Source organism: Lepisma saccharinum, chromosome 25, assembly GCF_977018435.1.
Source record: "Lepisma saccharinum chromosome 25, izLepSacc3.1, whole genome shotgun sequence".
NCBI classification, from domain to species: domain Eukaryota; kingdom Metazoa; phylum Arthropoda; class Insecta; order Zygentoma; family Lepismatidae; genus Lepisma; species Lepisma saccharinum.
This window is the reverse complement of record NC_139253.1, coordinates 8012637-8040246: the sequence shown is the minus strand read 5'-3', so window position 1 is coordinate 8040246 and position 27610 is coordinate 8012637. Positions and strand designations below refer to the sequence as shown.

General features: G+C 38.8%; 1 protein-coding gene across 1 annotated transcript in view; it reads left to right on the top strand.

Annotated features, from left to right (window-relative positions):
* The window catches only part of LOC145978953 (neprilysin-like), a 104167-nt gene that overhangs the window by 15473 nt on the left and 61084 nt on the right, over window positions 1-27610 (top strand). The window contains exons 2-4 of the mRNA XM_083111965.1: window positions 17371-17449; window positions 19766-19872; window positions 23676-23744. Coding sequence (XP_082968091.1) covers window positions 17388-17449; window positions 19766-19872; window positions 23676-23744 — 238 coding nt within the window. The 5' untranslated portion in view covers window positions 17371-17387. The remainder of the gene's footprint in view (window positions 1-17370; window positions 17450-19765; window positions 19873-23675; window positions 23745-27610) is intronic.

The window sequence follows — 27610 nt, the reverse complement described above, 5'->3', positions numbered from 1 at the left end:
TGCATTCAATGTCATACCAAGACATAAAACGGTGTTGATCTTCAACTGTTTTCATATATTCATATCCGTATGCAGAAGGAGGAGGCATCGGCCCTATGTAATTTCTATTCTTGTAGGTGTTCCACAAATGCGGATAATATCCTTTCTGCACAGGCAAACCAAAAAGTTTGGAAAATCCTGCAAGATTTGTCTGAACGTAGTTGAGACTGTCCACAAAATGAAGATTTTGGTATGTCATACTAATGATTTTGGTTCCATCTAAGATGACACGAGGTTTCATTTCTCTTTCCAACATTCTCCTTAATAGAAATGTGCAATCATAACCTCGTGCATTGTGTGCACAGATGGTTATGTTGGTAAACTTATGTTGCAATTCGAGATAGGACAGAAATGTGTCTACAGGATCATCCCAGAATACAAACTCTCTTGTTCCACAGACAGAACATGGAACCGTTAAATCCTCTTTTTTGTAACATGCGTGACAGGCTGTCTGCACTACAATAAGATTCGGAACATGCAGAAAAGTTTTTTCTTTCTCAGAGTAAGGAATATCTGTATAACATTCAAAATCGTAAAATATATATAGAAATTTTGAATTCAATTTAGGTTTCGGTATAGCCATGTGACAGAAATGATTGATAGGCTTCACACAATTACATACAGTACAGTACTTCATGTTACATTTATGCACTTTTTCATATGTATTGTGAGTTAGAATAATTCTGAAACATCGGGGACATTGTTGTATTTCACTACAGACTGTACCGTTTCGGAATGGTGTAGAAACGTGATTCGTGAAGCAGTTTTCATTTTTGAAAATTCTGTGACATGTCTGGCATATTCTGCGAACCCCCTGTTCAGGTACACACGGTGGAGTTGAACGGCACATAGAACACAATTGTTTACACAGATGGTTATGAGCTTTTTGAAATATGAGTTCGTTACACCCGCGACATTCTTGTTTTGCCGCAAATGCTCCAACACGGTTCACTATCACATCATAATGCTGTCTGGTATTATCATAGAGAAGGTATATAAATTTGGAAGCGTTTTCAACCAGTCCTTCAAACAAAACATCTTTAACATCACGAAGATTGTTGTATACAATAATCTTATATTCAGGGAGAACTTGCTGAAATTTTCTCAGTTCCGGAATTCCACTTCCAGTACACGTATTGTCTGTCAGATCTACATCTGCTTTTCGCATCAGTTCGAAAACAGGTTTAAGAAGATTTCTGTTTCTTCTATATTGAGTATAGGACGGGTTTTTATCAGCATGGGCTTTCCCTATGACCAGCGCTTCAGCTAAACAGAGTGGTTTTTTTCTATTCGGCACACCGACAATACTTCTTTTTTGAGTGCTTAACATATAATTAGGTAAACAATATGTTCGATTACCCCCACCTCCAACAGGTATATTGACATGGTCTGCTCGTAAAATTAAGCGATCTGTAGCAGTGAAGGTTTTTGCACTTTGTAGTATTTTGTACATAATGTTCCACACCATATCACTATGCAACTGATCACATCTATGCCACCCGATGTAAATATCTTTCACAGTTGGGTCAGATATGTTAGACAAAGTTAACCCTATTTTGTCTTCATCCTTGCTGTCTTTTTTAACGTAGGTGAGAAGATTTTCAACACCTTCGCGAATCCAAGTGTGAGGATCGACATTTTCTGGCGGGTGTGAGAAACTGAATTCAACACGTCGTCCCTTGGAACGGAATTTAGGATATTCACGTTCTTGAATGTTGTGTAATGTTATATTCCCTATCTGTTCACGAGACACTGAAGCACGTTTTCTTTTCTTACCTTTCCCATTTGATGGCTGTTCTGCTGGGGGTCCGGTCTCCATGACGGTCCTGGCAAAGGCTCCGGCTGTGATCTGGATGCAGCGTTAGTTCCTGTGTCGGATGCCTGCGCCTCCTTGGTGACTCGGGATACAGAATCAGGTGTCGACGGAGGGCCTGGGGACTCTTCGGGAATATCTGTCCATCCTCCTCCTGAAAGATCGGGTGCGGATGTTGTCACTGTCCGTAGTAAGTGGTCATACTCCTCGACCAAAGAGATACTTTCTCCCGCGATGATTTTCTGCGCAATAATCGCCAACACTTCCCGTAATTGTGCAGATGTTGTGTAATATCCGTCACGATATAGCACTAACAGATCGTCAGCGGATAACTGTACGTCCATGATCGTACAATGATTATTTCACGAAGACTGTCTTGTGGAGAAAACGCCGTTCTTTATATACGCAAGCATGACGCAACAGTTATCTCCGATCCTAACGGTTCTACTGGCCCTATGTAATTATCCCGGAAATGGTTAACCGCCTTCACCACATGTTTTCCTCGTAGATATCGCTATGTAACGGTTTTCATGTTTATCTGTAAACACAGGATGTAGATAAATTCTTAACGAAGGAACGTCCGAAATGTTTATCTATCGCCAAAGGAAGAAGGACGTAGATAAGAAAATAGCTCGGCTCCTAATTGAGCTAGACCGGATTTGATATGATACTGCAATCAGAGTTTACCGGATATACCAATTAGCCAGATTCAGCAATCAACTTACTATCTTGAAAGACGATATGATACTGGAATCTGTGTTTGCGGCAGCTGCATATGTTTCTCTACGATCATTTCACACTTTGAAATTGTTAACGAAGGATCAGAATGGAGAACGGGGACGATGTAAGTACCTTATATTAATTTCATTTTGTCAAATAATAAGTTCATATTTACACATCGCAATCTTTATTGGTGTCGATCATCAGTTTACAAAATATATACACAGAAATTTTTACACGTAATGAAACTCTACAGGTGAGTAATTATATAATATCAGTGTTGTAACAAATCAATAGTGCCGATCATCAGTTTACAAAATATATACACAGAAATTGTTACACATAATGAAACTCTACAGGTGAATAATTGTATTGCAACAAATCAATAAACTTCCCATCTATCTCTTCGAATGCAACCGCAGAAAATTGAACAGTGTGTTAGTGTATTAGTAATGTTAGTTCTAGCTGTTCAATTTTCTCTTTTTCAAAAGCTCCACCATTCTCTTCTCCATTCCTTTCTCCTCGTCCCCCATTTTCTCCTCTTTTTTCTGCTGTCTGACACCTTAAATAACTCCATCAATTCAAAGCACACTCGAAGAGATAGATGGGAAGGTACATACTGCCCACGTTTTATATTTTCGACGAAATCCCCGAATACCGCAGATTTTTGTTTTTTCCCGATTATACATGAAAACATTTTTATCAGGTTGTCGATTCTCACTTCCATATCTTTGCACACTTCTTCCAGATTTTTTAACAGATCTTCCGCTAAGTTGTTTTCTTCGCAAAAGTCGACGTAACACGCAATATGTTTCTCCGCATGTTTAGCCTGGTTCTTATTCCATAGGTTTCTTCTTTCTCCCTTCTGATTCTCGTTCTTAAGGTCAGCATACAAAAGGTCGAAATCAAAAGGTAACAATGCCATCTGAAAATAAAAGAAAAACTGTTATTTATGCACACGTCAGTATTATAAGCATAGGTTCTATTCACATTTTACTCACATATAGGCGTACGTGATGAATCCGCAAACAGATTTTTCCTAAGTCTTACCGTTTCCAAAATAACCCCACTTCCGGTCGCCATTTTGGATTTCCGAGCATAGGTTCTATTTACATTTTACTCACATATAGGCGTACGTGATGAATCCGCAAACAGATTTTTCCTAAGTCTTACCGTTTCCAACATAACCCCACTTCCGGTCGCCATTTTGGATTTCCGAGCATAGGTTCTATTTACATTTTACTCACATATAGGCGTACGTGATGAATCCGCAAACAGATTTTTCCTAAGTCTTACCGTTTCCAAGATAACCCCACTTCCGGTCGCCATTTTGGATTTCCGAGCATAGGTTCTATTTACATTTTACTCACATATAGGCGTACGTGATGAATCCGCAAACAGATTTTTCCTAAGTCTTACCGTTTCCAAAATAACCCCACTTCCGGTCGCCATTTTGGATTTCCGAGCATAGGTTCTATTTACATTTTACTCACATATAGGCGTACGTGATGAATCCGCAAACAGATTTTTCCTAAGTCTTACCGTTTCCAAGATAACCCCACTTCCGGTCGCCATTTTGGATTTCCGAGCATAGGTTCTATTTACATTTTACTCACATATAGGCGTACGTGATGAATCCGCAAACAGATTTTTCCTAAGTCTTACCGTTTCCAAAATAACCCCACTTCCGGTCGCCATTTTGGATTTCCGAGCATAGGTTCTATTTACATTTTACTCACATATAGGCGTACGTGATGAATCCGCAAACAGATTTTTCCTAAGTCTTACCGTTTCCAACATAACCCCACTTCCGGTCGCCATTTTGGATTTCCGAGCATAGGTTCTATTTACATTTTACTCACATATAGGCGTACGTGATGAATCCGCAAACAGATTTTTCCTAAGTCTTACCGTTTCCAACATAACCCCACTTCCGGTCGCCATTTTGGATTTCCGAGCATAGGTTCTATTTACATTTTACTCACATATAGGCGTACGTGATGAATCCGCAAACAGATTTTTCCTAAGTCTTACCGTTTCCAACATAACCCCACTTCCGGTCGCCATTTTGGATTTCCGAGCATAGGTTCTATTTACATTTTACTCACATATAGGTGTACGTGATGAATCCGCAAACAGATTTTTGCTAAGTCTTACCGTTTCCAAGATAACCCCACTTCCGGTCGCCATTTTGGATTTCCGAGCATAGGTTCTATTTACATTTTACTCACGTATAGGCGTACGTGATGAATCCGCAAACAGACTTTTGCTAAGTCTTACCGTTTCCACGATAACCCCACTTCCGGTCGCCATTTTGGATTTCCGAACATTGGTTCTATTTACATTTTACTCACATATAGGCGTACGAAACCTATAGTACTCACCTCGGAATACTGATTTTATACCTAGCTCGTCCAGGAACAAATATCAGCAAAGGTGTCCCGGAACAAGTGTCAGCAAAATCGCAGATGATTACTACCTGATAGCGTACAGTCTGCCGAACTGTGTAAGTGAAACACGCCAAAACCTTTTATATACCTACCTACCCCTCCTCAAATTCCCTGATATTCTCTGCGCATTCTCTCGCGCAAGGCATCCAACGCCCACGTGCCTCGTCGGTCCTCCTCTTTTCCCGGTATACTATGAATCTCCACCTCCTCCGAGAACACAACTTTTTTTATTCTATTCACATGCTGCCTCTCGGAAACTTTTTTTCCTTTTTGCCCGCTCTCCATTCCACCGCCTACTAACGTATCCTGCACACAGTCATACCTTATCAACGTTCCCACGAACTTCTACATGCCCATTCCAAGAAACACCCGACATGTCCCAACACGTGTTCCACAATCTCTCCATATCGCTTCAACATCCCAACATATTTTCTTTCCAACTCCTTTATCTTCTCAACCGTCGACTCTTATCAACTTCAACAGTCATTTACGCCCCCCAACGGAAACCCATATCACCATTCCCAGAAAACTAACCGTAGTCACCTCCTGATTAACAACAGGAAACCTCAACCCATATCAACATTCCCAGAAAACCGTCACCTCATCATTAACAACAGGAGACCATCTTATCAATTCCCCAACCGACAGAAACCCGCAATCTTATCAAAGTCCCGAAAACGCCCCCCAAAAACCATAATTCAACTCCCGACCGGAAACACTTATCAAGCTCCTCATTAACAACAGGAAACCCATATCATCAAGCCCCGCCGCAGACTCAACGCGGAAGTTGTGGTTGGTTATCTCTGGCATGCATAATCAGCAACGACGTTGCATCCGTACCGCTAATGACCAAACCCTACACAGAACTGATATGCATGTGTTGTGACCATCACTGCAGATTTTTCATTCTGCCGTAACGCCTCGACTGGTACAGTGCTGCATTGGTGGAGGGAGAGAATTTTGTAAGTATATTACATCTATTTATTTCGATACAATAATAACATTTACTTGTATGTACAAACGGTTTTATTACTTCAACTCCTAGTACAGTTTAGACGCCATCTCTCATCAAACAACGGAAACACGTATCACGATTCCCAGAATTTCAAACTCATCAACGCCATCTTTCCTCAGACACCGGAAACACGTACTCCAATTATGGTCACGTGACTTCCATTTGTGACGTCACAAACAGTCACGTGACTCCCTGAAATTGCAAATTCATCCAAACCTACGCCCAAAACATGTTCGGGCATGTTCTATTCAGACAGAAAAACGTTACACACTTTTCCAGGAATATCAGACTCATCAACGGTCTCAAACGGGAAACGCCCCCCAAAAAATAGCCACCTAGCTCATCAACAACCGGAAACCCTTATCAAGTACTCATTAACAACAGCAAATACTTCCCGCAATCTCAAACTTATCAAAGCCACCGAAAACGCCCCCCAGACCGGAAACACTTATCAATCACTCATTAACAACAGGAAACCCGCCAAACTTATCAAAGCCCACGAAAACACCCCCCGGAAACATTTATCAAGCTCCTCAGTAACAGGAAACCCATATCATTAAGCCCCGCCCACTTTTTCCCAACAACCAATCAAAACCCTCAAAACCACCACACTTGCTTGCCCACACAGCTACATCATCAATTGATCTTTGATCGATCTTTTCCAATCAATTGATTTATCGACTTCAACGGGGGTACATAACTACTGCATCTAAGGCCTTGACAAACTGTTTTATCAACCCAAGTTTAATATGCAGTGGCGAAAGGATGATTTTGTCCCTATCTATCAGCGGTTCATGAATGATATTAGCTTTTCCCACTAATATTTTCCCTTGGGGGCCAAACTTTTATCGTCCAATGCTTTTCTCTAGCACGACTATCCCACAAACATAGGAAACAGGGATACTTTGTGTACCCACTTTGCTGTCCTAGTAAAATAATCACCATCTTCAAATCCACACACACGAGCCACTTATGTTCAGCATATTCAATTTTTTTCTAAAACCATTTTTATGTTTTGGTATTCTTCCTTAAGGTTTGTTGAGTGTCCTATATATTGCCTAGCAATGCTTCATAAGTTGCCTAGCAACAATTTACAAATAAATAAATAAGTTTATTATGGGAATTTCAGCCCATTATCAAATTTTGATATTACCGAGAAAAGCGTAGAGTAATTTTACCTCCTATATTTTCCATGGTGTGTTTATTTTTATAACTGGAGTCAATTCAACTGAACCAATCATACAATTGTCAATAACAGCTGTTTTGTGTGCTGAAACTGTTATAAAACTTTATGCCGCAAAATAAAATCTTTTTTTGTTCCCCAGTGTAATGAAAGAACTACCTGTGGCGCAACAGCCCTTGAGGGTCTAGGCCCTTCTAACGACTGCCGGCCTCACTCTCGCTTGCCTCAGCAGAGGTGGGTGATCATCCAACGAGTTACGGGGTGACAAGTGGTCAGCACGACGCACCCACAGTCGTTCTTGCAGGTTTTCCATGGCCGCGTTACGACGCTACTCATTCGTAGCTCCCCAATTTCCTTCCGATGGTGGGTAGCCACCAGTCCCATACGCACGATGAAATCTCAGGAGAAAAGTTATGCCCCTCCCACAGGATGCCCGAACCCAAAGCCTGGCGCCACCTCACGGCTACGGTGCGGGACATCCAGGATGTTCCTTTATTTCGTAATTTTGTGACAATGAATGTACCCAGTTCTATGGTGATCTAACATCCTCCGAAAATTCAGCTCTCCCTTAATAAAAAAAAAGTTTAATAATTGGGATATTGACTATACTCAAGAGTTGCCTTATTTCCTGGTTCTTAGATCTTTCATTTTAGAAGACAATGTCTTAAAATTATACATGTCCGTATGCTTTTACTGCAACTTGTATTGGAAAACTGTAATTTCCCGTCGGCTCGTAATTATTAGTAAACGTGTTTGGGAACTTGCGCTAAAATGTTATAAATATTTATCTTATTCATGAATTTACAGAATATTGTACATGATACGGAAAAATGTTTATGCAATTTTTTTTTAGCTTTTTTAAAGAAATTTCAAAGTTGCACAATAGACGCCATTTTGATCTTTGCGGTAGGGAATATATCTGAATTAAAATTTTTACTAAAAGAAAGATTTTTCTACTGTGAGCAAAAGACAAAGCCACTATACGTATAAACAATTGTTTTGACAAGCACTTCCCTCTCTATTTGACTTTCCCTATTAAATCAAATGAGAGAACCACAGTCATTTGTCTATTTTTGGTTATCTTCCTCTTTCTATCTTTGGTTTTGGATCTCATAACTTCAAACACCATGATTACTAAATTCATTGTCATCCCTAACGGAAAAATTATAAACCACAGTACGCAAATACATAAGAAGTCTTCCATTACCTCATAGTGCCATCTATTATTGTTCATGACAACACACGTCTTCAACAGGTTTTCTGACTGCCGCAGAGTCAAAATTGACAGTAGGAAAATCTAAGAAACAATTTTAAATAAAAAACATAATATTTCGTGACATAATCTCTACGTTGTGCAAGGTTACGTACTGACATGTTATAAATTGAGCTTAGGAATGTTCGAGAATCGAGACGAGACCGGGAACGAAACAGACCTGGCAACAACTGCAAAATCTTGGGCCAGTGTGATCCGTAGACACGACAGTTAAAGCAGGTAAAACTGACGGACCTTTAGCTCAATAGAATACAACAGGCCATTCAAAATTCGTAATCTAAGAGGATAAACATTGGTTCGATATGAAAAAGCAGAAATTGGGGATAAAGTGGATTTAATTTAGTTCGCTGTTCTGTATGGGACAGACAAGTACAACTATTGTTCGGGTTGAACATAATTCTTGTTTGAGTTCTCTTTCGAGGCGGAGTTCTCTTTCGAGGCGGACAAGCACAATCGTTGTTCTGTGCGAGCTGGAAAAGTACAATTCCTGTTCGAGGTGTTGTTCTAGGCGGGCAAGTACAAATATCGTTCTATTCGATACGGCCAAGCACAACTCTCGTTCAAGGCAGAAATACACAACTCTCGTTCGAGGCAGACAAATATAACTCTTGTTCAAGGAGGACACACGTAGGTTTTGTTCGATGATGACCATAATCAATTATTCTTCGATGAGGACAAGCACAATTCTTGTTCGAGGCGGACAAGCACAACTTTCATTCAAGGTTGACAAGCAGAACTTTCGTTCAAGGTTGACAAGCACAACTTTCGTTCAAGATTGATCAAGCACAACTCTTGTTCAAGGTTGAGAAGCACAACTTTCGTTCAAGGTTGATCAAGCACAATTCTTGCTCAAGACGGACAAGCACAACTCTCGTTCAAGGCAGACAAACACAACTTTCGTTCAAGGTTGACAAGCACAACTTTCGTTCAAGTTTGACCAGCACAACTTTCGTTCAAGGTTGATCAAGCACAATTCTTGCTCAAGACGGAAAAGCACAACTTTCATTCAAGTTTGACAAGCAGAACTTTCGTTCAAGGTTGACAAGCACAACTTTCGTTCAAGATTGATCAAGCACAACTCTTGTTCAAGGTTGAGAAGCACAACTTTCGTTCAAGGTTGATCAAGCACAATTCTTGCTCAAGACGGACAAGCACAACTCTCGTTCAAGGCAGACAAACACAACTTTCGTTCAAGGTTGACAAGCACAACTTTCGTTCAAGTTTGACCAGCACAACTTTCGTTCAAGGTTGATCAAGCACAATTCTTGCTCAAGACGGAAAAGCACAACTCTCGTTCAAGGCAGACAAGCACAACTTTCGTTCAAGGTTGACAAGCACAACTTTTGTTCAAGGTTGACAAAGCACAACTTTCGTTCAAGGTTGATCAAGCACAATTCTTGCTTAAGACGGACAAGCACAACTCTCGTTCAAGGCAGACAAGCACAATTTTCGTTCAAGGTGGACATGCACAACTTTCGTTCAAGGTGGACAAGCACAACTCTCGTTCAAGGTGGACAAGCACAACTCTCGTTCAATGCAGACAAACGCAAGTCTCTTTCGATGCCGACAATTTTAACGCTTGTACATACGTACAGGTAAACAATAAATAAATATTATGTATTAAATTGAACGTAGTTGGCTTCTCGCGCACACACACAGACACACATTTGTAAAGTGTGAGTTTGATGGACATGATAAGAGTCGATGTCCATTAGACTGAACGGCAATTAATCCTCTTGGGCATAGCGTGGACGTTAGCTATATTTACCTTGGAGGAACAAGGTTTACATTCCATTTGTTTTATTGTCTCCTAAGTCTTCATGTTTGATCGATTTTAGATAGAATAAGAACTGGGTCACACATGCTAGACAGAGGCACGTCACAACTGTTGAACGAGCTGTTACAAGAGGATCATTGGAGCCAGTAGATCACCATCTTGTAAGACAAAGGTTGCTTATACTGCTGAGGTTAGTAAATTCCAAGAAATACGTCGATTTACAAAGAAGATCTTCCAGCATTATGGCAACATGAAGGGGCGCTACTTGAAGTAATTAGGTGAATATTGACCTTTGGCAAGCGAGCCTCCCCAATGGTGCGCAGTGTTAGCGTCATCGACTTGTAATGAAGGGGTCCCGGGTTCGATACCTGGTGGAGGCACATAGTGGTTCGGATCCCACTTTAAACTGCAGGTCCAGTCCCGATTAGCCTTATTGTGCATAAAGTGGACTTAAAACACCAACTAAATTAATCTTTGACAAGTGCAAAACTAAGAAATGAACGTCCACAGTACTTTTTCCAGAGAGGGCAAGCAAGGTAATTTCTTCCAGGTTGGGGGGGAAGGGGTCGAGTCATATATTCCCCCATAATACTGTTGTCCCGTCAAAAAACACCCATTCAGCTGCACTGTCCTAAATTACTGTGACTAAAATGACATTTTATGTGTGAAATATATAATTTTAGCTGACACCAGTGACGGAGTGGTTAGTGTACATACAGCGCGCTAGTAGGCCAGGGGATCGAATCCCGGCCTGGACACAGGAGTTCTTCGTAAGTGTCCTTCATCAATATCATCATATCATCACTCATCCTCATCTTGGCGATTAGCGAAAAGTGACAGAAAAGTGTGATAAAAATAAACCAAATGAAATAAAATCGAATTGTAGATGAGACTTGCCTGAAAGTATAGATCATAGATCGCTATTCTCAAATACAGTTTCTTATCAATAATTTATATGAACTGGGTGCCAATTAGAATCAACCTTACAAATCATAATTTTAAAAGGATTACATTTTGCATTTAAGTCCAGTTGCGTCTCCCGATGGCGTAGTAGTAGCAGCATGGTGTTGTAATAATGTGGTTCCGCCTTCGATACTCGGTGGAGCCACATAAAAATGTCGATCTCCGTGGCGGAGTGGTTAGCACAGCAGTCTACGACACCAAAGGTCCCGTGTTCGAATCCTGGAAAGGCATGGATGCTTGTATTTGTCCTGATTGAAAAATTAAGAGAATTATGTCAAACTGGTATGAAAAAATGTGGAAGAGAACAGAAACTACTGTAAAGAAGTCGATATGGCGTCTTACTGCCACGTGGAAGACCTGGGTTCGATTTTTCGGGGAGGGCAATTTCAGATGGGAATTTTTCGACCAATGTCCCTGCATAGAGAAGCTCTGGGGTTCACACCACCTCCATTGAGATCCCCACAACCCCCACGGCATGATGCAATACGTAGGGCTAGCTTTACCGAAACCGTATAAGTCATTTAAACAGCAGGTATAACCTACGTATAAACAAATCAGACAAAATCACTAAAGGTCCAAGATTCGAGTCCTAACTTGGGCATCTTGTCATCACATTCACTGAAATTGGCATAAAACGACGATTCCGTGGCCACCTCGTTCGCCTGATTGGTACCCTTGGATTTCTCTATCTGGGGTTACATTAAAGAACGCGTGTTTGTTCCCCCTCTTCCCAGCAACGTCGACGAGGTGGCGACGGAATCGTTCCACCACGACCAATCCAAGTCGGTACTTGTGTAAGATAAACAAACGTTCACGCCTCCAGTGGCGGCGTCTGAAACTAACAACGTGCGACAAAACTTGAAAATAAGCTGTATTCATTGATGTATAAACCATTTCTGTTACACATACACTTGCTTCACAATTAACGGTTACTTTTGTGTAACTAATTTATAGAAACCCTGTACAATTCATGGGCTTTTAACATCCCTGGTTCTAAGTGCAACAACTGAATCTTTGATTTGATTTGTGTTATTTGACGTCGCTTGATGGCACGTTTGGCTAATCGCGACTATTAGGATTAGTGATGACATTAAATTGACGAAGGGAAACTCACAAAGAACACCCATGCCAAGGCCGGGACTTGAAACCGGGACCCACTGTGATAACCACTCCGCCACGGAGACCGGTTAATACCTAAACCTGTATCTGATGACGAAATTGTAGTGTCGTAACAAATTATATAATTATACTTTAATTAGACTTTCTCTAGAAGCTTCACTCTGACCGAGGGTCATTCACTTGATTTCACCAGCTGCCTGCTCCTCTGCGGTATTTTATTTATGCAGAGTCAAGTGTATACAAACTTCCTGAAATATTGAAGTAACAAGAAGCAAACAGGTAAACAGGTAGCAATCTGCTTACTGAATAGGAAGAAATACTTGACGAATCGGCGTGGAGGAAATCCCCACTGGCAGAGGTTTAGAGGGGAAGGCAGGTTTCGTAGAGACACACTTTTGGAATTGAATTGAGACAGTGAGGAGGACTTTTGAACCTGAATCATAATGGTGAGGTTAGGATAAATATCTGTCTAGACTTAGAAGATAGATGACCGAATCGAAGTGTAAAATAATACTGACTTTCTCCAGACTTCTCCTTGATGCTCAACTTAAGTCAGGCTGACCACTCTCCTTCCAAGACTCCCAAAAGGGCCAAATGTGGTTCAGTGTTCTCAGATCATTTTCTTTGTTACTTTTAGCTATACTCATCAGCATGGTTCGCCCTCAGCCTCACGACTTGCTCTCACTCTCACCTTCGCGAATTGGATGACGCAATCAGCTTCTGCCCCTGCGTTGCCAATATAACAAAAATGCCGTTGCAGCATTCTTCAACAGATCGTTGTCACCTTCATTCATTTTAAGTATTTGTATCGAGGTGACCCATTCTGAGAAAACCCAAATATCAACATCTCTTCCACCTTGGACTGCGTCTTGTACGCTAACGAGGCTATGGTGCCTGGAACTGCAGCCAGGATAATCCTCTGTGTTATGTCCACATGCGTATGTGATTGTCGCTTCATTCATCTGATCGTCACGATTATCCAAAAGTGGCACAAAAGAACCTAATTCCATCGAGTATTTATATGATAATGAAGGAAAAACCGTACAGAGCAGAGACGTGTAATATTTAAGGAAACAAGAGAAGGAAGTTATATGCCAACACGGGGACAGTCGAGCAGAAGAAGGGGAAACGAGAGGAGAAAACAAATGACTGCCCACTTTAGTTTGCCAGAGGTTTTTCCCATCTTGGTTGATTGATTTGATGTTTTAAGTCCACTTTATGCACAGTAAGGTCGGGACTGGACCTACAGTTTAAAGTGGGATCCAAACCACTATGTGCCTCCACCGGTCATCTAACCCGGGACCCCCTTGATTACAAGGCAACGACGCTATTTTCCCATCTTGGTAAAGCTGTATTCGTACATATAGTTAAGTAAGCTGTAACGTATCCTGGCGGTTTTCTATGTATAGAGTACTCGCATGGAGATTCATGAAAAAAAAGGGGGTGGCGAAAAATTACAAATCCATACTTGCGTGACAGAAACTGAAGTTCCTAAACGCTATTGGCTGTTGAAAGACCACCGCGTGCGACAATGATGATTTTCTTCATCAATAATATAGGGAGCGTTGACGACGATACCAAAGCATTAGCTCTCCATGCGGTCGGAGTGAGGCGTGCAATTTTCCGGCTGTTGTTCGAGGAAAATGTGGGAAAATGGATATCAAGGAAGGCATTGGCAGGGCAAGGAGAGGGTCCCAAGTCCAGCTTCTTGACGTAAGGAAATTGACATGTAAGTACGTATGTGTAAATTATATATGAACGGGGGATCGTTCAACTCGGTTACATATGTTCGCTGTCTCGTATTCGGTCCACTTGGACAGCTTGGTGAGGTAAGTTACTCATACTCGTATCTTGCACTGGGAATCAGCTTCTGAAAGTAACTTGTTAATTTCTGGAGTAACTGCACCTCAGTTACTTTATTTGCAGTAACCTGTAATGAAATTAAATACTATGAGTTCGTGCATAAAATGCATCCTCAGATCAAAGGCGGATACAGGGGGGTGGGTACATCAAGCTCTGGCCTTACATGAGGATATCATTACGGAAGAAATCTCGTCAGCTAAAATATACGAGGGTCAGTCATATACTAGGGCTCGAAATGGACCGGAAAAGGGCCTAATCGTCAAAGCCAGTCAAACAGCCAGCCAGGTGCAGCCAGGTGCAGCGCAATCTAGGGCATTCGTACTATTGGAAATTCAGTTCCGAGTGATTCGGCCTTAACATACACATACCTAAATTAGTAACTGGATTTCCTTTCACCAAGAGAATTTCCCTTCATGTAGCAACACTGCCTTTGCCAAGCGCGGCAAGGAAACAGAAAGGAACAAGCAGTTTTCTCCCGCCAATGTTGTCTGCAGAAGTGAAACTGACCACCCAGCCCCCTTTTTATAAAAATAGCCACACACCCACTTTTCTTCGGCCCGGTCATCAGAAGCGTTCGATGGAGAACGAGCAGTGGCGTGCATAAACCAATCTTTAAGTTCTTTAAAATTTACCTAAATTCATGTTTAAGAGCTTGTTTTAGTAGTTTGCTTAATATATAATGAGCAATTACGCATATTAAAGCAAAATGTACGAAAAAATATTTTTTAAAAATTGGTTTACCGGCGGTAAACGCGGTGACATGGAGAATACGCCACTGACTTAAGCTTTCCCTTCAAATTCTCGTAAGACGTGACTAGGTTAGTACTCGTAGGACGAAAAATCGTTGCTGCAGACAGAATTAAAATTTAATGCGGGAATTCAGCAGTGAGTTAAGATCAATTCACATCGATTTCTTTCACGGTAACTTTCCGACTTGTCACAAGCACAAGACGTAATGTTCCGGAAAATATCCACCTCCACACATGTTTTCCTCGTACGATCGACTCAAACCCTTTCGTTCGTTTGTTTGGGCAAAACGGTTGCCGTGACTACACCAAAAGGCTGGACTAACATTGAAAATAATAAAAAAAAAGTTTCACGACGATCAATTTGCTGAAACGCATGTTCTTGACATATATTCTCGCCCATGTCCAGGTATTTAGTTCAGTCCCAGTAGCGTGCCACTCTGATAACAACTGTTCATTTATGTATGAGCATCGACTGATTGTTTACAGGATGCATGTACTGGCCAACAATTAGTCCATGTACTGAATGGATTGTGAAATAGGCTGTAATGAGTCTCTTCTCTGTTGTGTATGTCTCTGGCCCCTGCTTTTTCATAGTTGTTTGAGACAGGAAGAACAATTGCCTTGTGATTAATTTGAGAAGACTGGTACGTAAGAAAGTGTCCATTAGTGTTGATTACGATCTGAAATAATGACTACGTTGTAGGACTTTGTTTTTTGTGCCTACCAGGTGTCGTAGTGGTAGCGTTGTCGCCTTGGGGATTCGAACAGGAGGTTTCGGGTTCGATACCCGGTGGAGTCACATAGTGGTTCGGATCTCACTTTATCCTCTATTTTCTCTTTATATCATTTCGCTTTCCACCTTTACCACTTTCTCTTTTCTCTTGCTTCTTCTCTTGGCCTGTGTTGGGAATCTCTGGGGTGAGAGAACGAAAGCAAGTCTATGCGCAAGTAGTGACTGGAGAGGGACTGCAGTTACCAGCCGTTTGCAGCAGCGTGCACTGCTTCTCTCCGTCCAATCGCTTTCTCCCCTTCTCTGCCGTTATGCGCAGCCTTGCTCCAGAGATTCCCGGGATAGAGTAGAACCTTATCTTAATTTAATTCTTTCTCTGTCCCTCTTTGCTTTCTCTCTCTTATTCACGTGCTGCTATTTCGATAAGTATTATAATTAGAATTTGTTTCATATTCCAATATCCCTTGCAGAGTGCTGCAGGAAGAGGATTTAGTCCCAGCGCCAAATAGTTCCCACGGACGACGCTAGACAGCGTACGGAATCGCGATCATCTTCGCTCAAGCGATTAACGCTCGAACAGCCAAAACGAGGGGTACACGCTCGAAGCCCAGTAGTACACGTATAACCGTAATTTGTATGTGGTAGTGGGGCTTCAAATATATGGATCTGAAGTGAGAGACGCAGTGAAATTGAAACTTAAGGAAACATAGTCATCATCTCTATGTTGAACTGTAGTTTAGTCTATCTCACCAATACAGTGATATATGAAAATGAACAAGATGATTGTGGGCTGAAACTGCCAGGACGGATATTTTACACATATCGTCCACTGAGAATGTAAATGTTCTATGTCCAATTTTTTAATTTATCAGAAGAGCCCATTAAAGTTTGACATGATATATTTATTGCACCTTTCTCAACATTACACCGAAAGTTTCTATCATTGTAAAGTCTGATATATTGAAGCCTCTCTAAAAGGAAGTTGTTTCGTTAGGCATTTATGCTGTCATTGATTATTGAAATTTCAGATACAACAATTGCACAGAATACTAGCTTTGATTTGAGAGTGCCAATGTTCTATCCACCAGATAGAAGACTGCATTCTGGAAAAGAGATGGATATAAAACAATTTCATTATGAATTTGTCATTCGGTAGGAAAGTAAAATAAATAATTCACATTTTGGGAAATCAATCAACTACTTGGATTCCACTATTATTCAACATTTTTGTCTGTTAACAACAAAAGTAAGAACCGAAGCAGCTCCCACAAGCGACTGAGGTTAGAATGTAAGTGGTTTATCTCATACTCTGATAGTGCTTGTGGTTGGTTGAGGAAATTGTCGTAAGGTGTCATTGGCACTTGGAGTTTGCACTCTTGTGGCTGCTTCCAAATTCTGCACCTGGACCAAAAAGACTCTTAATATATCAATATTGGTTGTAGGTAGGCATCAGACGATAGCAGAGATGAAACAATTGAATCCTAAATAGACCACAGTCAAAATATCTCGATTTATTTACAATTTGGAGATAGAACATTTGCTTTATCAATGGACATTACAATTATATTACATTGTAAACGAGTATGACCGAGCGAATGTGGTACCATGCAGTACTCTAATCACTTGTATATTAGTTTAGCAAATTATTAAGGCCATCGTCTTTCGTTGTTTTTCAGGCATCACATCATCAGCAATGACATGCCCTGCTTCTGAAAGCCAGCAGGACTTGGTGGAAGTTTCCAGTCGATCATCGAGGTTAGTTGTCGACATATAAATTCGTTATTTGCACATTACATTTGAATTATTATTTGGTATTCATATCTTGTTCAGTTTCTCTATTTCACATGCATTAATCCTCTGAATTTGTACATTTTACGCTATAGAAATTAAACGGCTCTAGAAATACGAGTGGCAATTCACAGGATGGTCATATTTCTTCAGAGGGTAGAGCAATGTAATGAAACACTTGGATTTTTAAAATCAAAACATCTACATTTCGCCAAATTTCATGAAATTAATTTCGCTTTCAAAATTTTATCGTTTATAAACTTTAGATAACCGGAAGAATATAAAAGTGCAATAACCCTTCATAAAAGACACGTTGGCCCAGTGGACTGGTTAAGATTGGCGAGTATAGGGAAATCCGGGACAGAACGGGGTAACCTACTCTGTCTAAAACGTGTGGTACATGCAGCATTTTCTTCTGTTGCATTATGGGAAGTCCTGAATCACATTGTAGAGTCGTTCGTACACTAGGATCGTGCTTTTCACATCCTTTTTGTGATTTCTTTTATAATTTTGAAAAATATCTGCTTGCAGGTAAACCGAATTGTATTAATACTACAGTGCATTTCACGGTCTAGTCGTCCGTACAAGAGCCTTGTAATCAAGGAGTCCCGGGTTCGATACCGGAGGAGGCATAGTGCTTCGGATCCCACTTTAAACTGTAGGTCCAGTCCCGATTAGCCTTACTCTGTATAAAGTGGACTTAAAACACTAAATCAATCAATCAATCGTCCGTAGAACACTTATATTGTGTTCTACAAACATAAATAAAACACGGGATGCCTTCAAATATTTATTTTATTACAATTAATGATTACTGGTTGTGGGTATAATTTGTTTGCAAGAACATTTCCAGCAGAAAGTAACTTAGATATTAACTCACAGTTACTTCTTAAGTATCGGTAAATGCAACGAAGTTACTGTTCAAACGAGGTAACTGTATCTGAAACACAGTTACTTTTTGAACCAAGTAACTAACTGTAACTCAGTTACTTCTTGAACCAAGTATCTGCAACTCAGCTACTTTTTGAAACAAGTAACTGCAACTCAGCTACTTTTCGGACCAAGTAACTTACTGTAACTCAGTTACTTTTTGAACCAAGTAACTAACTGTAACTCAGTTACTTCTTGAACCAAGTATCTGCAACTCAGCTACTTTTTGAACCAAGTAACTGCAACTCAATTACTTTTTGAAGTAAGTAACTATCACTCTGCTACTACTTTAACCAAGTAACTATAACTCAGCTACTTTTTGAACCAAGTAACTAACTGTAACTCAGCTACTTTATGAACCAAGTAACTATAACTCGGCTACTTTTTCAACCAAGTAAGTTAGTGTAACTAAGCTACTTTTTCAACCAAGTAACTATAACTCAGCTACGTTTTGAACAAAGTAACTAACTGTAACTCACGTTACTTTATGAACCAAGTAACTATAACTCAGCTACTTTTTCAACCAAGTAACTTAATGTAACTCTGTTACTTTTTTAACTAAGTAACTAACTGTAACTCAGTTACTTTTTGAACAAAGTAACAATAACTCAGCTACTTTTTCAACCAAATAACTTACTGTAACTCAGTTACTTTTTGAACCAAGTAACTAACTGTAACTCAGTTACTTTTTAACACAGTAATTATAACTCAGTCGCTTTTTGAACCAAGTAACTTACTGTAAATCAGTTACTTTTTAAACCAAATAACTAACTGTAACTCAGTTACTTTTTAACAAAGTAACTATAATTCAGCTACTTATTGAACCAAGTAACTTACTGTAACTCTGTTACTTTTTGAACCAAGTAACTAACTGTAACTCAGTTACTTTTTAACAAAGTAACTATAATTCAGCTACTTATTGAACCAAGTAACTTACTGTAACTCAGTTACTTTTTGAACAAAGTAACTAACTGTAACTCAGTTACTTTTTAACAAAGTAACTATAACTCAGCTACTTTTTGAATGAAGTAACTGCAACTAAGCTACTTTTGAACCAAGTAACTATAACTCAGCTACTTTTGAACCAAGTAACTATAACTCAGCTACTTTTTGAACCAAGTAACTAACTGTAACTCAGTTATACTTTTTTAATCAAGTAACTAACTGTAACTCAGTTACTTTTTGAATCATGTAACTAACAGTAACTCAGCTACTCATTGAACCAAATAACTAACTTTTACTCATTCACTTTTAGAATCAATAACCGTAACTCAGTTACTTTCATAAAGTAACATTCCGGTTTCCAGGGGTTTTCGTGATATTTATCCTCATTTATCTTTTTTATTTCCTCAGGTACCGAATCAAGACATCGCTAGAACGGCGTTTGTTCATATCTCTGCTTGTTGTCTTCTTCGTCTGTTTGGTTCTTATCTTCACAGTAGTCACGCTTAGCATTTTGTGTAAGTACTTATTATTATTCCCTAAACTGCGATTGCACACGTACCGATATTTTGTCGGAGTTGATCTCGGAGACGACACCGACAACGAACACGGATTTTGCACACGCACAGACAAAATCGGACTTCTCGCTTGCATGGAATGGAAGGGTTTTTTCTTTTGGGTATGACGTAAATAGAACCGCGATAGATGGTAAAAGAGGTTACTGTGTGTGAGAGAGACGAGACGAGACAGACTAAGCCCCGCGACAGGTTAAGTTTGCAGCAGGTTTTATGTATTAATCCGCGTGAGAACGACGCTCACCATCTCCCGTGCCAATCTTGCCTCAACCGTCGTGCTGTTCATGTCACAGGCAGCGAGAAAAAATGCAGTATTGCAGCTGAACTATATCCTGCGCGCACGTTGGGATCTACATGTGTGAAATGTTGCTGCAAACTTAACTTGTCGCGGGGCCTAGTCTGTCTCGCCTCGTGGACGATCAAAAAGGCCATGAACAAAAATCCACAAATGGCAAAAATAGGCAGGGAAATAATGAACGGGCTATTCCAGAAGGAACTCTTCCCGGAAAAATGGGCGAAAACAATAATCTGCCCAATTTACAAAGGGAAAGAAGATGAAGGGAATCCAAACAGCTACAGGGGAGTATCATTGTTGTCGGTGATGAGTAAAGTATACTGCCAAATTCTGTACCGGCGTCTACACAATTGGTGTGAAATTTTTGATGTTCTTTCACCCATGCAAGCAGTATTCAGAAAGAATTTTCAAACCATTGATAATATGCTTCTGTTACAAACATTAATACAGCAAAAGCTGGGGGAAAAGAGGGGGAAATTATATTGTTGTTATGTAGATTTTGAAGAGGCGTTTGACACAGTTAACAGGAAAATGTTGTGGACCAAATTATGGGGGGATGGGGGTGTCTGCCAAAATGCTAAGGGCTCTCAAGGCCGCCTATGAAAAGGTAGAGTTTTGCGTTAAATGTGGGAATGGGGAAGTGACGGGATGAAATGAATCAGTACTGGGGATGAAACAGGGCTGCGTACTCTCCCCACTTTTATTCATTATTTTTATTAATGATATGGTAGGAGAACTATCACAGAAGGACACGCAACCTCCGTCGATCGCGGACACAAAAATACCACTATTACTGTACGCGGATGACCTTAGCACAATGAAAGGGCTACAGGAAGTGTTAGATGGGTTGCATATGTACTGCGAGAAATGGGCTCTCAGAGTTAATATTACGAAAACGAAAGTCATTGTGTTTAAGAATGGGTACGTATTCGGTAGAGACGAACAATGGGAATATGTTCTAGAGAGGGTAAAACAGTACGATTACTTGGATACGGTCATGACAATGTCGGATAAGTGGACGAGACAGGCACAAATAAGCAAAGCAAAAGCTATGTACGCGCTGGGTAAAACTGAAAAATTAAAGTACAAAGTTCCTAATATACCAACCAGAACACTCGAGGGAGTATACGAAGCTACAGTCAAGGTCACATTATTCTATGGTGTCGAACGGTGGGTCTGAGGGCAACAGAAATGGTAAACTGCGAACAAGCACACTTTCTAAAACAAGTTCTGAGGTAGGAAGGGGTACGGCAACGTGCGGGGTTCTTAGGGAAATGGGAAAGTATAGGGAGGAAGTAGATGCAAAAATGAGAGGCTTCAAATATTGGGCAAGACTGCTAAGTATGGAGGATGGAAATCTAAAAAAAACTCGCGATACAAGCACAGAACATTGACCTAAAGGAATGCCACTGGGTAATAATGATAAAGAAGGAACTGTACGCCATAGGGCTGGGGTGGATTGGGGAAGAAGGAGACGAGGGGAGGGCGGCCATGCAAGAAATGGGGATCATACGGGACAGCTTGGAGGACATCAGCAAACAAAACATTTTGGCAGAATGTGCGGGGAAAGTATCTTTAATTACGGCACAAATCGTGGATGGGGATAGGCAATGGGAAGGCGAAAATACATAGACGTGTGTGAAGCGAGTGACAGGACGGGTTTGGCATGGTTCAGGCTGGGGGTGGGCACAATTCAAGCGCGTGAGAGAGGACGGGAGTGTAGAATGTCCAATGTGTGGGGAAGTTGAGACGAAATTCCACATTCTCCTCCAGTGCAAAGAAACAGCAGAGGCTAGACGGAAGGGATATGAACGAATCAAAAATGGAGCGGCTTATGAAGGCCATTACGGGGAGGGAAATGGCTGGAAGGGACGAAACTCAAATATGGGAACTGGGAACTTTCCTACAATACGTCTGGTCAAAGAGAACGAATAAGTTGAGGTACGGGAGTGAAAGTGTCGGAGAGCGGTGTGCAGAAAGCTTATTTTTGACAATATAATAACTAGTGCTATAAGTGTAAAATTATGAGAAAAATCAAACAGGTTGATAGATTGTAGTGAGAGAAGAACGTACAATTAGTATGAAAGATAAAATTGAACATGTGAGGGCATAAAGAGAGGGGTTATGGGGGGGGGGAAGAAGAAGGGGGGAAAATCTTCATTGATGTCTGGAAATGTGTGTACAGTCGCAGAGACTCATACTGAAGTAAACCAATATTCTATTCTATTCAACCTTGAAGGTATTTACTAATAGGGAATGAGAACAATGCATTAAAATATTACTTACCCCTGCATGAACTCCAAAGCCTGTAGAAAATTACTATCTGTAAATAGAGTATAGGGACTTTCCATGCGAGATATTCCTCTCAAAGACAACCTTCCTTCATATCGTTGCCAAAGAGGGGTATTCAACATCCAACAGTGAAATCTAATTGTTGTAGAAGGAATTATAATTGTTTATGTGCTTGCTCCGTGGTCGACTTTCGATCTTGTCCACTATTTATTTATTGATAAAGCCCAACAGGCGTAGCCCAATTGTAGTAATCTAACTAATTACATAATATTATAACAATAGATTTACTGCAGTTTTTCCATTAATGTCTCTTAAGCTTGTATAAACTCATTGCAAAAATATCAATGATGTTATTTACACTTGAAATTGTGTTGAAAGAGTTGCACGCTCTCCACACCGGAGAGGTAGAAAGAATTGACGTTTTTGAAAGATTTTGTGTTTGGGATATGTTTTGAAAACGGGAACATTAAATGTTACGGCTGATAACATGTTGGAATCGCCTATTTTTACCTTTATTACTTTATACAGGAAGGGTAACTTGTCGTCGGAATGCTAGTTTGCTGAAGTTGTTCTCTGAAAGTATATTCTCGTATAGACAGAATGTTGGATATTCTCCACAGGCTTGAATTTGATGTATCTAAGGAACTTTGACTGAATACGTTCTAGTCTACGAATTAAATCTTCTTGAGTGGAATTCCAGATTACTAACGTATGCTCTAGTTTTGACCGTAGGAGCTGTTCTCCGGCTCGCGTTCCGGACTGGGAATACGTGTTTTCCGCGAGTGTTCATTCCTTAATTTCATCTAATCATCACTCATTCCCTTAGTCGCAATTAGCCAAAAGTTTCAGAAAACAATACATAACATACGTCGCTTTACTACTCGCTGGAGTTAATCGCGACAATGAGGATGAATTGATGGAATGATGACAGGATACTAACATGGATATCTATTCCTGGCTAAGATTCGAACCTGGCTCCTCCGGCTTCTTAGCACGTTACGCTAACCACTTTGCCACGGTGGACGACTTGATTAGATTAGATCACCGCAGAGAGAAATGAGCGAACAAACTTCAGAAACATGTTTGTGGCATCTGCGTTTATACTGCTATTATAATACATTTTCGCAATTCATAGTAATGATTTTATCGTTCATTTCAGATCAAGATGCTGCCGAACGCGGTGAAAGGGAATGTAAGATATGTGTGTCTACGGAATGCATTGACGCCAGTAAGTTTTTCCTTAATTCGCTTTCTTGATCGAATGAAAAGCTACGGAAAAATTGTATTTACTTGGATAACATGATTCAGTGTTTAATTTTCATCTTAAAGAGTAAATTAATATCAAACTTGAAGTTATTAGAGATTATTTATTTATTTATTTATTTATTTCCTTCAACAGAGAAATTTTCTCCTTTTACAGAAGGTAGCCAATAAAAATACAAATAAAAATAGAAATACATAAACAAGAGAAACACATAATATAATACAGTGAGACATAAGACAGGTAAAACACATACACAAATATAATGTAATATAAATTACTAAACTATACTATAGAATCATATAACACTCAATAACACTCAATTAGCAATTTAGAAGCGCTTCACCCAATATAATTTATGTTATAAACACTTGTCTTAATATTTTTTTGTACTCATTGATTGAGATACTAAAATCAAGATTAGACTGCAATATAGATATTTTGTTGTATGCAAAGGACATTCTAAATAATGGCGAATTCTTGAATCTTTCTGTTTTAGGAATATCATAAGACATCAATTGCCGCAGCCTTAAGCCACATTTCTTTCCATTGAAACATATCTTTTGGAGAAAAGTAGGGTTATCTATGATGCCAGTCATTGTTTTGTACAGAAATATTTGTTGTGTTATTTCCCTTCTATTAATAAGACTTTCATAATTAAAATCATTAAGTAGGTCATTGTATGATAAGTTATTATAGTATGATGGTACATTATACTTTTTGTAATACAAATATCCCAAAAATCGTTTTTGAATTCTTTCAATTACCAACTCCTGGGATTTATAATATGTAAACCAAACATTAGAACCATATTCAAGCTTACTTCTAACTAATGCATTATACAAGAGAGAAATACTGTCTACATTAGTTAGATTCCTCGTATTTCTTATAAGAAAACCTAATGATCTAAATGCATTGTTTACCATGTATGATACATGTTTGTTAAACATCATATTACGATCCATAATAATGCCTAGGTCCTTAATAAAATTTATTCTTTCAAGCTCTTCTCCACACATAAAATAGGAGATTTTAGAGGTATTTATTTTACTTGATAACTCCATAAAAGAACACTTCTTGATATTAAAATTAAGGTCATTGTTTATACTCCACTCATACACCATATCTAAATCTCTTTGAAGTTTCCTAATGTCTCCATCATTATTAATTTGTTTATAAATCTTTATGTCATCAGCATACATGAGACATTTAGAATATTCAATTTGTAATGGTAGGTCATTTATAAACAATACAAAAAGTAGTGGACCAAGATTCGATCCTTGTGGTACACCTGACTTCACAATATATTCAAACGACTTCGATTGTCTATAGGTTACATATTGTTTTCGACCATTAAGATATGAGGCCATGAGAGCCAGAAAATCACTAGTCAACCCGAAACTTGAAAGTTTGTGTAATAAAATATTGTGATTAATTGAATCAAAAGCCTTAGCAAAATCAAGATAGATCGTATGTATAGGTAATCGATTTTGAAATGCTGTATGAACATCTTGCACAAAATTAATTAAATTTGTTGTTGTTGACCTTCCAGGAATGAAACCATGTTGATTTTCATTTATGTAACATTTACTGTGATTCCAGATTCTTGTGTACAATACTTGCTCTAATATTTTGGCGGGCGCACAGAGAATTACTACAGGTCTATAATTTTCTATTTTACAGTTGTCTCCTGACTTAAAAATTGGGCAAACCCGAGTTGTTTTCCAGATATTCGGAAAAGTTTGATGTTTTAGAACTAAATTGTATATAAAACAGAGTGGCTTCTTTAGTATCTCTGCACATGCCTTTAATAAATAGGGTGGAATTTTATCAGGACCACTAGCTCTCTTAGGTTTCAATTTCTTTACAGCATCAAAATATTCTTTATCAGTAATTATATGATTTGATATAGAATATGATACATTCATTTTAACATCATCATGAATATCATATGAGCTTATACCTTTCGCATATACAGATTTGAAAAAAGACGCAAAACTATTTGCTACACTTTGACTTGTTTCCAATTTTCTATTTTCAAAAACCATAGTCTGTTTAGTACAGTTATATCTCCCTCTTTTATTTTGTATAAAGTTCCAGAAAGATCTTGTATTATTTTTAATATTTTCTTCGGTTTCTTTAACATACCTAGAATAAGCCCTTCGTACCATTGTTTTAACTATTTTTCTTGTTTCTTTATATAACATGTTATTTTCTTCAATGCATTTCATGGATTTCCCAGTGTCTTTCATACATTTCCTATAATACTCTTTTAATTTTAATGTTTCTATAATCTCTTTTGTAAACCAACAGGGATATTTATTATTCCTGTAAAATTTTCTTTTTGGTATAGTTAAGTCAAATACAAAATTTATTCTATTATAAAATAAATTAATAGCTGTTTCCACATCCTTTAATTTATATAGAGAATTCCAATCTGTATCGCGCAGCATTTCATACAATTTTGGGAAATTAGCCTTACAAAAATTATAATCCAATACCACTTCATTTTTTGTATTATTTCCTCTTTTTCTTAGATTTAATTTCATAATTAGAGCTGGATGGTGTAGATCTTCTTTAACAAGGGGTAGATCCTCTTTACTTACTACCATAGTACTATCATCATTAGTTAGTACTAAATCTAATGTTCTATTGTTAACATTTCGAACATCATTAATAGAGTGTAAGGAGTACAAATTCAAAAAATTTTCTAATGCTCTATAACAAGGCCCCCCTTTCTGAAGTTCGTATGAAGAATCAATTATTAATGGGAGATTGAAATCCCCAGCAATTATTACATTACTACCTTGCAATTCTTCGTTATTTTCAAAGAAATCGTAAAATGCTGTGTATTGATCAATACCACTGTTTGGTGTGAAATATACGGTAACTATATAATAAACTACATTTTTTAGATTTACTTTGACACATAAAGAATCAAAATTATCGTGCAGAATAATATTCTTAGACATAATATTTTGCTTAATTGCTATAAGTACTCCACCACCTCTATTCCTATCTAACCTATCATGACGATAAATTCTATAATTATCAGTAAATAACTCATTGCTATATACACCTTTATGTAGCCAAGTTTCAGTAATAATAATTATATCATATTCATTTGCAATGTTATTTACATAGAATTGTTGTATCTTTGTGTTGAGGCCCCTTACATTTTGATAGTAAATTGTGACATTCTCAGAATTCGCCATTACATTAACTTCTCCACGTCTTCAATTGTTTTCAGTAATATTATATTTTGATCATCTTGATTTTTCTTTAGTTTAATATTCCCTGCATAATCAACCCATAAATAAGCATAGTTCTTAGCATTTCTAATTTGTCTGGCCTGACTGAATATACGCTTTCTGTAGGGAGTTAAAGATTGATTAATATATACCATGTCATTACTTGAGTAACCCAAGTGAGAAGTATTTAAATTTCTTTTTACTTTTCTCTTCTGAATAAACATATCTTTGTCAATACGACGAACAAATTTGACAACTATCCCACTTGACTTTTGATGTGGGAATTTTTTTAGCCTGTGACAAACATCTATCATGTCCTTTGTAATATTTAGATCTAAGGCTGTCCCTACATTTGCTACAACGTCAAAGGTATTTTCATTTGGTTGTTCAGGAACACCTTGAATTTCTAGGGTATTTCGCCTTCCATACTGGTCCAGTTCATCCAGATCCATCTTGGTTTCTTGAAGTTGTTTCCTTAATGTGATATTTTCTTGTGTTAATTGTTCAATTTTAGAAACACACATATTAAGTTTCTCATCTTGTTTCTTCATTAATTCTAAGTTCTCGTCTAATTTCTGATGA